Here is a 10,846-nt window from a genome sequence, read left to right on the forward strand (position 1 = left end):
CCTTGTGTAGTTTTTACCTTATATTCTGGTAATTAACCTACTGATTAATTAATTTATATACTGATCCTCTGACCGATAACCGATTTACATGCGGACCATTTAATTTGTTGTTGTTTAAATGTTTCTCGTTTTTTATAATTAATTTACTTTCTAATAACAAAAAAATGCGTAGAAGTACAAAACTCAATTTTCGGGGTTTATTTTTATTTGTGAAAGTAGTTTCACTGTATTAAAATTTTGCAAAACATTTGACGGCCAATGATTTTCAGAAACGGAAAACCAACTGTTGTAGTGATTTGATATGATCATAGTTTGAAAGTATCTGATTTATATGTCATTTTAATTAGTACAATAATGTTTAATTAAATGTATAATAAATTTTAGCGCGATATTTATAAATAATAAATCAGGCTACACTCTCAATCCGTGACTTTAGCCACTATCACTTGATTTATCTGTATTAAATAAAATAACAAACAACCTGTCAATTATAGCGTGTTCTAACCTGAAAAAGTTTAAACTAGTAATTTTCCAACTTATTTATTAATTGTTGTTATTTTCGCAATGAATAGTCAGGTGAAAACACTAACTTATGAAATAGCGGCTTCGCCAAGTGTTGTTGGTCTGACTTTGGATGGAATACCATGTATTATTCCAGAAGTTATACCCCCACAAACCTACATTATGAACCTAGAAAACCTTGAACAAGTTTGTTGGCTTTTCATAAACATTTTAGCACTTAGAACTTAAAATGAATCTCTTACTTTTTTAGTCTGAAGTGCCACTTCAACTCATACAAATCAACAAAGAAGATGCCCAAATGCTTGGTTTATGTAACAGCAACAAAAACAACTTTCTAAAGAGCCCTTTAAAACAGCAGAAAAATTTAATGTCTTCTAAATTTAATTCAAATACAAACAGTAGCGTTAGTTTAAAGTTACTAAATAATTCTGTAATATTTACTAGCGAAGCTTTAAATAATTGTTCATTTCCTAAAAAGGAAATTGTGGAGAAACCTTTGGGTTCTTGTGAAAACCCCATCGAGATTATTCAGAATGGTGGAAAGTTGCAGTCTACTCAAAATTTAAGTGAAGAACATCTGCAGCAAATTGCAGAAGCCCTGCAACAGTTTAATCCTACAAAAAAGCAAGAAGAGGAAGAAGAAGAAGAAGATCCTTCACAAGATTATGTTTATGAGTATGAAATAGTTTATCCTGATGAACTGGATATAAAAGTAAGTACTAGTTATAAGGTATTTGTATTGTTATTTAAAAACATCCATCTTTATTAGCCAATAATTGCAACTCATCCCAAGAGGGCAAAGAGAACTAAGAAGAGGCCTATTGAAAACACATTTTCTGAACTTGAGGAACCAATAATTTTAAAAAAAGTCAGAACACGATCAGGAAGAATTACAAGGCCTCCACGGTACATAGAGAAGGTAATTGAAGAATAATTTGTATTCTGAATTGTGCTTTATTTAGTACATGTTTTAACACTTCCATAGGATTGTAAGGCAGTCGAAACAGATCATACTGGAGATACTAAAAATGTTGAAAAGGGTCAAGAAATAGAATCGTGCAAAGAAGACAACAACAACAAACATGTACAAAGAAAGAAAATAGATTGTCAAACAAAAAAAAGACAGATTCCAGCCCAGTATCGTTGTCCTAAATGCAAGAAAGCTTATTTGGGACACAGTCGCATGTTAAAACATTTACAACAGAATCCCAGTCATGGGAAACTTCCAGACTCCTGTAAACTTCTACGAGACAATCAAACATGGAATTTCTTGATAAACCTCGCCCTTAAATGTCCCATTGGAAAAAGGGGCATCAAATTTTGCAATGAATTTATAAATCTGTTGAAAAATGCCAAAGAATTTGCCAAGGTTCTTTTTAAGCAACCAATGGCATGTGATAAAGATTTATTTTACATAGATAAGGAGCTAGGGGCAGTCCTAGGAATAGAATGTGGCGAATACTGTTTAAATGAGGCTGAAATCGTTAAAGATGCCTCAATATTTTCTCTTTTAGACAGTTTTATGGAAGACAAAGAGCCAGAAAACGTATACAACAATACAAATTCTAAAGTTCCTACAAAAGAAGAAGTTAATTTGGATTTGGCGCAGAGTAATTTTGATGAGAACAGCAATAGTCTAGACACATTGTTTTCAAAAGGTATTCAAAATAACGTTTTGAGCACATTGAACGAAAATTTAATTACCGTGAAAGATCTAAATGAAATTACTTCTAATTTGCTGACAGATTTGTTGAAAACAGAAAATCAAAGTATAGATCCTTGTAATATCTTAAATGATGTTTCCTTAAAGAAAGATACAATAATGAAGCGAAATGCCAACTCAATTATACGGAAACGTTTAAAAAAGAAAATTACAAAAAATAGTATTTTGTCTGAACAAAAATTAAATGAAAGCACTGCCAGTAAAGAAGCCATTTGTTCAGATTCTAGTCAAGTAGTAGTGGAAAATAAAAACTCCCTTCTACCTTCATTATATTCATCTAATTCTACTGAAAACAACAAATCCAAGTTTGTGGAAGATGGTACGTTTAGTTTTTGCAAATTTAAAGTGAAAGATACGACTGAAAATCTTTTGGACTCGCCATTTAAATCTTTTAAGGTTCAAAATACATCAGATGATTTGCTGTGCTCATCAATTAACCCTACCGATTATAAAGGCCGTAGAACACCTACTTTCGACATTCAAAATAGACGGAAACTCTCAAAAGAAAATACAAAAAACGAGGAAGTTGAGAATTGCAAACAAAGTACAGTCAGTTTTGTTGAGAGCATTAATTTGAGTGATAATCATCAGTTTGTTACAAAAAATACAGACACAGTTAATAAATCCATCAACAGCAACCCTGAAAGAGATGAATTGGAAATGTTGAGCCCTTGCAAGTCAATTTCAATAAATTTTCTAGACAATAAGCAAGATCCTGGTGACTTTGTTCTTCTTGGTCCTATTATTAAACAAGAAAATGATTTTCACAGAAACATGCCATTGTCCAGCGATTTGTTGGCTGAAAATTCACTTTTAAACACTTCAGAAGATCTAATGACTTTATCAAATGTGCCTAGTTTTTTGGACAATAATACAAGTTCAGACGAAATAATGAATGTTGATCAATTTGTGAACGAACGATTTAAAAACATTACGGAGCCGGAACTTGACTTGGGGAACCCCGCTATCAATTTGGACCTACAAACTATGGATTTATTTCCTTTCGGTTCTAGTTGACGAAAATAAATAGAAATTAACTGTTAGTCACTAGTTTTACTATCATAATTTAGTTCACTTTGTTGGTTTTTTGTAAGGCAGCTATGAAAGTTATTCTGAAAAGAATAAAAGTTGATCAAAATTTACAGAAGTTCTTTTTAAGAAGGTCTATTGATTTGGCTGATACTTTGGGACATCATTTATCTTGAGTAAAATTAAATATAGCAATTTAACCTAGCACTGTCCCTTACATTAATTAACAAAAACTTACATTTTAAAACAGAATAATTATACACTAACAATCAATTATAACGAAAAAGAAATACAAAAGACAACTTAAAATTTATTTATTTAAATAAATCAGCAANTTAATAATCTTTTCTAACAAAACTCTAAGTAATGTCTTTGAATATGAAGTTTTAATTAAATTCATATTATTATTTAAATCTGATTTCAGGGCATTTTTACTCACTTTTAAATACTAGTTTAATTATTTGTTTTTATATTGCATAGTAAACGTCGAATAGATTTTTACAGGCAATTACAATTTTAAAAGCGCCTTTATAATGTAAACAAGAGAATTCTTAGAGTGGCATTTCGAAGTTAATATCCAATTTGGCAGATTTTGCTAATTTAACGATGTTGGACAGTTTAACTGCAAGACGAGCAGCTTCGTCAAGATTGTCAACTGGTAAAATCTTCAAACCTGAATTGGCGATGAGCACTTTAGCATCATCGACATTAGTACCTTGAAGACGACACACGATTGGATGCTTCAATGATAACTCCTTCGTTGCTGCAATAATACCTTCGGCGATAACGTCACACCTCATTATACCACCTATAAAGCAAATCAAAAAATGTAATTCTAGTGAAAAAACTCATTGATTACAGTTAAAATTTTTGTTGCCAGCTTTTAAAAATAGTTTGTAAGAATGATATTAAAATACATAAGAAGGATTTAAATACTGCCCTCGCGTCTGCAAAACCAAATTATACAAACTTCGGCTCATTAAAAACTAAACTTACCAAAAATGTTCACGAGTATGGTAAGAACCTTTGGATCTGACGTGATAATTTTGAAGGCTTCTTTGACAGCATGAGCAGTAGCTCCGCCGCCAACATCAAGAAAATTTGCAGGTGAACCCCCATGTAATGAAATGATGTCCATGGTAGCCATTGCAAGCCCGGCTCCGTTTACCATGCAACCGATACTTCCATCAAGAGCGATGTAGTTCAAGTCAAATTTGGAGGCTTGTACTTCTTTCTCGTCTTCTTGGGACCAGTCTCGAAGAGCGAATAAATCTTTTTGACGAAACGCCGCATTATCATCAAATCGAAACTTTGCGTCAAGAGAAAAGTCTAAAAACAACGTAAGATTAAAAAATATAATTAATACTTGATGGATAACAATTTCAATTACAAACATCTCCTGCATCTTCTGCATATGGATTGATTTCAATTAAAAGTGCATCTTTTTTTACAAACAAGTCGTACATATTTGTTAATAATTTTACTACGTTTTCCTTCTGTTTTTCAAGACCAATTTTGACAGCCACCTTTTCTGCTTGAGCCCTGGTAAGGCCTGCAATGCAATCGATGGGTTCGTAAATGATTGCATCTGGATTTTCTTTGGCTACATCTTCTATACTTACACCTCCTTGGGATGAAGCAATTATTACTGGACCCTAAAATCATCCATAAAAGTAAACTTACTATATTTACAGGGCAAGATTGTGACAATTGCCTTACTGAACATATTTAAATTAGGACTCAATGAAAAATTAAAGGAGCAGGGATCAGACTGGGCAGAAAATGGGGTAGTTCTATAAATAAAGAATAAAAACAGTTACAACTTGTGAAAAATTATTGAATGCTGTTTACTCACATTAAAAGATCTTTCCATCATTACAGCAATGTAAAATTCACGTCTAGGAAATTTTCTTTCTGCTACCATAACTTTATTGCAGATACGCCCTTTTTCCCCTGTCTGCTTTGTAACTAAATACTGACCCAACATTTTACCAGCCACTTCCTCTGCTTCTTCTGGCCTGTAACAAAAAGAAAATGTCTTATTTATTGCCTCATTGTGAGTATGATAAATAAACTCAATCAAACATACTTACGAAAACACAGTCCTAACTCCACCTTTAAATCCATTCTTAAAATGACCTACGCCCCGTCCACCTGCTAAAACTTGTGCTTTAATAACTAAATCTTTAGTTTTCAGATCTTGGGCAATTTTACGAGCTTCTTCTTTTGTAGAAGCTACCCCAAAATTTGGAACCGAAATTCCATTATCTTTTAGGAGAGTGTAACTTATATATTCGTGCACGTTTAAGTTTCGTGTTTGCTGTTGTTGCGGCTGCCATCGTCCTGACGAATTACCTCCTAAAATCTAAAAATTACTTAATACCTAGAAAAAGGTATATAATAAAACGAAATTTTTGAGGTTATACAAATGGTTATATAATTTTTAATTAGTAATATTTATCATTTAAAAGATGGCAGTTGGCTATCGTAAAAGTATTTACTAGACCAAAAATTGATTGCAATAATAAAATTAAAAAATAATAAAATAATCTAAAGAAAACATAATTTAATAATAACATATTTAGTGAGTATTTACCTTCGCACCGTTTTTCAATATTAAATTCTCTGCTAATGTAACTGTTCGCAACATCGTGGCCATTGTTGAATACGTCAGTAGGTCACTGTAGGTCGATACGCACTACAGTTTACACAGTCTACTGTAGGTCAGTTATAGGTTGTTGTTGTATACTATGTTTAACTATAACGATTCTCTATTTTTTTTAAAGTTCTGGCGCCAAGAAGAATATTTGAGTAGCTTGTTATTAAATTTTCATTATCATGTCACGCAAACTTTTTCAAACAGTAGGTACATTACATTACAAGTATGAACACATCAGTGCATCTTTTTTTACAAACAAGTCGTACATATTTGTTAATAATTTTACTACGTTTTCCTTCTGTTTTTCAAGACCAATTTTGACAGCCACCTTTTCTGCNAGTTTCTCCTAAAATATATTTAAATCAGAAATAAAAAGTAACGTTTGAAATGAAATTTAAATAGTCACCAGTATGCATGGGAAGGTGCCTCTTCAATTTATTCTATTACGCACATCATAATTTCTCAGATAAGGTAATATAATGTTAAAAAACACTCATGAAAGGCTATCAATATTATATTATTTAGTTTGAATTAGTTTATCTCAAAGAAAACACCGGTTATTAGTTAAACCAAACTTTATTCTTCATTTCTTCTCTGCTCTCTCTTGTATCTTGTATGTCCATAGTTAGCGTAGACGAGTCCGCAGTGTATGTCATTTTCTTCAACATTTTTTTACCATTTTTTTGAACTACTAAACCTTAAAACCATGTAAATCTATTATGTGCCGAAAACATCAGAATTAATACTATTATTTTCTCATTTCTTTCATTATCATTTTAGTTCAAATAGTTAATTCGTTTTAAATTAAAAATCGAAAAAATTGTTTTAAACAAAATGAGTGGATGTGGAAACAATGATTTTATTGTGAGGAAAGCAAAAAAAGAAGACGCTTCTAAAATTCTGGAACTTATTAAGGTAAAAATGTATTTATTTATTTATTTACTTAATACTGGTACGTTCCTCTTTAGAGTGTTACCACAGTGTTATATTCACTCACTCTAAAGGTCCCCTTTTTCTAAAAGTTAACTAAGTTTTTAATCTAGGCTTAATTCTAGTTTTCTTATCTTATTTTCTTTTGTACACTTTTATACTTTTATTATTGCACCTCGTGTTCATATTTTACTTTTCTTCTCTTGCTTGTAATAAGAGCTTTAGTTTTCATTTAAATTTTTTTGTTTTCTTCTTTGATATGTTCTGGTATATTATTGTATAACTTAGTACCTTTTGTTTTTGTTGTGTTCCTGTCCATTTTCTCAGTCCTCATCCGATTGTAATATAGATGGTTTGCTTGTCTCATATTGTGTTGATGGTTTAAATTTGAATATTCTTTCAAAATATGCATTTCAAGTATATGCAAAATAACATCAATTCTTTACACATATGTACCCATATGTGCAATTGCCAGAACTAAAGTATTAAACTTATTTGTTATGGCAGTTACACAATTAACAAAGTTTTAATCTTATCTTATTTGTATGATAAAAATGGGAATAAGTATATTGTATGTATTGCAATTGTAAAATTAACAAGTTTATCACTCTTAATTTTTCTATCAGATCACAGATAAATAGGCAAGTGTCAGTATAAAATAGTGAATATTCTTAGTCCTAGAAAGGCATAGCAAGTCTCAGCAATCAACATCTTTCTTCTCAGAGATATCACTTTGTGGAGATAGGAGTCTCCTCGTCGGTTTTCCACTTGATTTATGAAATATTATTAACTTGGTTTTAATATTTGTATTTCAATATGTTTAAACAGCAATTTTGATTAATGCTACAAACTTTGGCATCCATGTAAAGATGCACACTTCGAGTTTGGTTATGTCTTCTATTGTATTCCCATGTTTTTGTATATTTCATTGATGCTTGTTGAATGTAATTGTAAGGCTGCTGGTCTAGTGCATGATGATATTTTTTTGTATCATTTTAATATGGTTTGTCGAGTCTAATTTTTAATTAATATGGAGTCCCAGGAATATTGTTTTATTTTGTTTCCTTTATACCGTAGATTGTTGTTGTGCCTATTATTGATTTTCTGGTGTGTTTGTTGAATATTATATAGGTAATTTTATCAATGTTTAGGTGCAATTCATTGCCTTACAGATGCTTGGTGATGGTGTCCATGTCGGTTTTTATGTTTTTAATCAATGTTATTCGGTCTTCGCTAAATATTACCGTTGCATCATCTACAAGCATGACCATCTGCCCTTTTAGTGGGGTTCACCCTAGATCATTAGTGAAGGTTATGAATAAACCGGGTGATAGGGTCGATCTCTGAGGGGCACCTGCCTTAGTTACCTTTTTTGCACTGTTATGTCCATTTATTGTCACATAGATACTGTTTTCTTGTTTGCAAGTAGGACTGGAAGCATTTTTGAGAATGGCTTCGTAATTCTTTCGTTTTCAAGCATTTGCAATAATTTCCCATGTTGGACGACAGTATCAAACGCTTTTCTTAAGTCTAAGAATAGTGTCGCTGTTTTCCTTCCAAGGAAGGAAGTTTAATCTTGATTGTTAAAGTCGTCACTTGTTGAAACCTGATTCACAATGAAATTAAACATTACAATTGGTAAAAGTTTAATTCACTTTCAAGTAGAGAACAATTCTATGTTTAAATAGTTTTTAATTTAGAGTAGAACTATTTCTACGATGTATGTTTCAAAATATAATTAATTAATAGCAATGTTCTTAAAGGAACTTGCGGTGTTTGAGAAATGTCCCGATTCAGTAAAAATTTCGGCAAAGCAGCTTGAAGAAGACGGATTTGGAGAAGCACCAGCCTATGGTTGTTTTGTTGCGGAAAATTTATCGGGAAATATTATTGGCTTTGCCCTATATTTCCCACGGTATTCTACATGGTATGGTAAGACACTTTTTTTGGAAGATCTATATATTAAAGCAGACTATAGAAAAAACGGCATTGGAAAACAACTTGTTAAAGAAATCGCAAAAGTAGCCAAAGAAAAATCTTTGAGACGAATAGATTTTAACGTATTAAAATGGAATCCGGCAAAACAATTTTACAAGAAATTAGGGGCAGTTAACGCTTCAGAAAATGAAGATTTTGAAATTTATCACTTCTACGAAGATGCCATAAAATCATTAGTGCAAATTTAAAACAAAAAGTTTTTTATAACTACACAAAAACATTATTTTGCCGTTGTATTAAATATTCTAAAAATACAATTCATAAATAAACAATAAATAAATTACTTTGATGCAGAATAAACTCCTTATTTTACTTGCGTCTCTGATACAGTTCTGAAAATGTTTTCCAAAGAATTAACATCAATATCCGTAACGATGTGATGTTGCTGAGAAAGATGCCTCAGAAATTTATTCTTTACTTTAAATACCTGCTGGCACACTTGACATCTGGAAAAAATAATACATTTTATTGTGTACAATTTTTTGTATACTAATACCACATCCCTAATCCTAAGAATTGATAAAAATAAAAAATTATATTTAACATTATTTGATAATGCATGTAATCTTAAACAATATTTATGTAATTAGTGTATTTATATTTCATGTATTACATATGCGTTAAAAGTAACTGTAAGACATTATCAACTTAAAAAATAGTTACCGAAGGCTGCCACTTGTAGCAGTCTGGTAATTATTTCGCTGAGAAGAATGTAGCTTTTGGTGAGCCAAAAGGTTATACTTTTCAGCAAAACTCCTTTCACAAATCGAACAAACATGACTTTTTTCGTTGGTGTGGATTTTTAAATGCCTTCTTAAATGTGAAGTTGACAAAAAGCATCTTTTACAGTAAGTGCATTTATACTTTTTCTCTCCTGTATGAGATAGTTTATGAATATGAAATGATGTATGATGTTTGAACCCTTTACCACAAATATCACAAATATGTGGAGTTTCTCCTAAAATATATTTAAATCAGAAATAAAAAGTAACGTTTGAAATGAAATTTAAATAGTCACCAGTATGCATGGGAAGGTGCCTCTTCAGAGCAGCCTTTTGTGTGAAGGATTTATTACAATATGGGCAAATAAAAGGACAGATACCTTTATGCATATCAAGATGAATTTTTAATGCATGACTATGTCTATATGACTGACCACAAATTTCACAAATGAAAGATTTACTTAGGGTTCTTGATCCTTCAGAATACCCCTGCAATGTTTCATCAACTTGTTTACTCTGAATTTCATCAGCTGCATTTGATTCAAAAAACTGATTCGAACACTGTCCTGTTTTCTTAAGTATTGATAAATCCTCTATATTACCTTTGTCAATATTTCTTTTGTTATTTACATTGCAACATTCATTTAGATTATTTCTTAAAAAATCAGTATCAAAATTAGATATACTAATTGCATTACTATCGTATCCAGATGATTTTAAATCAGTGTTTGAACTTGCTTTTTTCACTTTGATATTTATGAAAGAAATATCAGTCTGACAAAACACATTCACGGTAGAAAAGTCCATTTTAAAATAATTTCGAATTTTCCCACGAATCATCTCAAAACACTTACTAGTGTAGTCAAAATCATTTAATGTTTTGATGCAGTCATCACAAACACAGTTATTTTGGCTAGTATCAATTTTACGTTTAATAATCTTTTCTAACAAAACTCTAAGTAATGTCTTTGAATATGAAGTTTTAATTAAATTCATATTATTATTTAAATCTGATTTCAGGGCATTTTTACACAAATAACACTNTTTTTCTTTAAAGGTTGTTTTTTTAGTTAGTTAAATAATGTATTTTATTTATTTTTAGTACAAATGCAGTCTTTTTACGTTTCTAGTATCAAACTATAAAGCTATTAAGATTTAGAATTAAAATAAGAATAAAGGCAGTAGGAAGGAATAGCGTAGAGAAACATCCCACGCACGATATCTCACTCATATTTTTAGGATAAAAAGACTTCTTGAAACTAA

General features: G+C 31.0%; 5 protein-coding genes across 6 annotated transcripts in view; 3 read left to right on the forward strand and 2 right to left on the reverse strand.

Annotated features, from left to right (window-relative positions):
- The window catches only part of LOC112904342, a 6,502-nt gene extending 6,210 nt beyond the window's left edge, over positions 1–292 (forward strand). Inside the window, exon 5 of the mRNA XM_025974134.1 lies at positions 270–292. Coding sequence (XP_025829919.1) covers positions 270–292 — 23 coding nt within the window. The remainder of the gene's footprint in view (positions 1–269) is intronic.
- A 191-nt stretch (positions 293–483) lies between these two features.
- LOC108733752 lies at positions 484–3,384 on the forward strand. Its single transcript, XM_018465051.2, has 4 exons — positions 484–708; positions 773–1,234; positions 1,292–1,441; positions 1,508–3,384. The coding sequence occupies exons 1-4, from the start codon at positions 565–567 to the stop codon at positions 3,260–3,262; spliced, it is 2,511 nt and encodes an 836-aa protein (XP_018320553.2). The 5' UTR covers positions 484–564; the 3' UTR covers positions 3,263–3,384.
- Positions 3,385–3,713: 329 nt separating this feature from the next.
- On the reverse strand, positions 3,714–5,933 carry LOC108733718 (succinate--CoA ligase [ADP-forming] subunit beta, mitochondrial). Its single transcript, XM_018465004.2, has 6 exons — positions 5,871–5,933; positions 5,368–5,639; positions 5,130–5,292; positions 4,665–4,929; positions 4,271–4,603; positions 3,714–4,082 (listed from the first exon to the last, which is right to left on the reverse strand). Exons 1-6 carry the CDS (start codon positions 5,931–5,933, stop codon positions 3,826–3,828), a joined length of 1,353 nt encoding a protein of 450 aa, XP_018320506.1. The 3' UTR covers positions 3,714–3,825.
- A 116-nt stretch (positions 5,934–6,049) lies between these two features.
- On the forward strand, positions 6,050–9,204 carry LOC108733722 (diamine acetyltransferase 2). Its single transcript, XM_018465009.2, has 3 exons — positions 6,050–6,136; positions 6,714–6,848; positions 8,627–9,204. Exons 2-3 carry the CDS (start codon positions 6,768–6,770, stop codon positions 9,047–9,049), a joined length of 504 nt encoding a protein of 167 aa, XP_018320511.1. The 5' UTR covers positions 6,050–6,136; positions 6,714–6,767; the 3' UTR covers positions 9,050–9,204.
- Positions 6,435–10,620, reverse strand: LOC108733719 (zinc finger protein 32). Of its 2 annotated transcripts, XR_001937264.2 has the most exons (5): positions 9,880–10,620; positions 9,525–9,819; positions 9,146–9,307; positions 7,155–8,469; positions 6,435–6,630 (listed from the first exon to the last, which is right to left on the reverse strand). XR_001937264.2 is itself a non-coding variant. In XM_018465005.2 (3 exons), the coding sequence occupies exons 1-3, from the start codon at positions 10,577–10,579 to the stop codon at positions 9,166–9,168; spliced, it is 1,137 nt and encodes a 378-aa protein (XP_018320507.1). In that variant the 5' UTR covers positions 10,580–10,620; the 3' UTR covers positions 9,082–9,165. The 2 variants fall into 2 exon arrangements, 1 of the variants encoding a protein (XP_018320507.1); XM_018465005.2 differs by lacking the exons at positions 6,435–6,630; positions 7,155–8,469 and having other exon boundaries at positions 9,082–9,307.
- Positions 10,621–10,846: the final 226 nt, after the last annotated feature.

Source organism: Agrilus planipennis, unplaced genomic scaffold, assembly GCF_000699045.2.
Source record: "Agrilus planipennis isolate EAB-ADULT unplaced genomic scaffold, Apla_2.0 scaffold78, whole genome shotgun sequence".
NCBI classification, from domain to species: domain Eukaryota; kingdom Metazoa; phylum Arthropoda; class Insecta; order Coleoptera; family Buprestidae; genus Agrilus; species Agrilus planipennis.

What these genes read in the sequence shown, in the direction of transcription:
- LOC108733719 (XM_018465005.2), bottom strand. Translation starts at nt 10,579, where the DNA reads ATGAATTTAATTAAAACTTCATATTCAAAGACATTACTTAGAGTTTTG. An exon ending in GCACCTTCCCATGCATACTG is followed by an intron (nt 9,820 to 9,879) that starts GTGACTATTTAA and finishes AATATATTTTAG; the next exon opens with GAGAAACTCCACATATTTGT. An exon ending in GCTACAAGTGGCAGCCTTCG is followed by an intron (nt 9,308 to 9,524) that starts GTAACTATTTTT and finishes TATTTTTTCCAG; the next exon opens with ATGTCAAGTGTGCCAGCAGG.
- LOC108733718 (XM_018465004.2), bottom strand. Translation starts at nt 5,933, where the DNA reads ATGGCCACGATGTTGCGAACAGTTACATTAGCAGAGAATTTAATATTG. An exon ending in TGATGGAAAGATCTTTTAAT is followed by an intron (nt 4,930 to 5,129) that starts GTGAGTAAACAG and finishes GGATGATTTTAG; the next exon opens with GGTCCAGTAATAATTGCTTC. An exon ending in CATACTCGTGAACATTTTTG is followed by an intron (nt 4,083 to 4,270) that starts GTAAGTTTAGTT and finishes TTTGCTTTATAG; the next exon opens with GTGGTATAATGAGGTGTGAC.
- LOC108733752 (XM_018465051.2), top strand. Translation starts at nt 565, where the DNA reads ATGAATAGTCAGGTGAAAACACTAACTTATGAAATAGCGGCTTCGCCA. An exon ending in CTGATGAACTGGATATAAAA is followed by an intron (nt 1,235 to 1,291) that starts GTAAGTACTAGT and finishes CATCTTTATTAG; the next exon opens with CCAATAATTGCAACTCATCC. An exon ending in CTCCACGGTACATAGAGAAG is followed by an intron (nt 1,442 to 1,507) that starts GTAATTGAAGAA and finishes ACACTTCCATAG; the next exon opens with GATTGTAAGGCAGTCGAAAC.
- LOC108733722 (XM_018465009.2), top strand. Translation starts at nt 6,768, where the DNA reads ATGAGTGGATGTGGAAACAATGATTTTATTGTGAGGAAAGCAAAAAAA. An exon ending in AAATTCTGGAACTTATTAAG is followed by an intron (nt 6,849 to 8,626) that starts GTAAAAATGTAT and finishes ATGTTCTTAAAG; the next exon opens with GAACTTGCGGTGTTTGAGAA.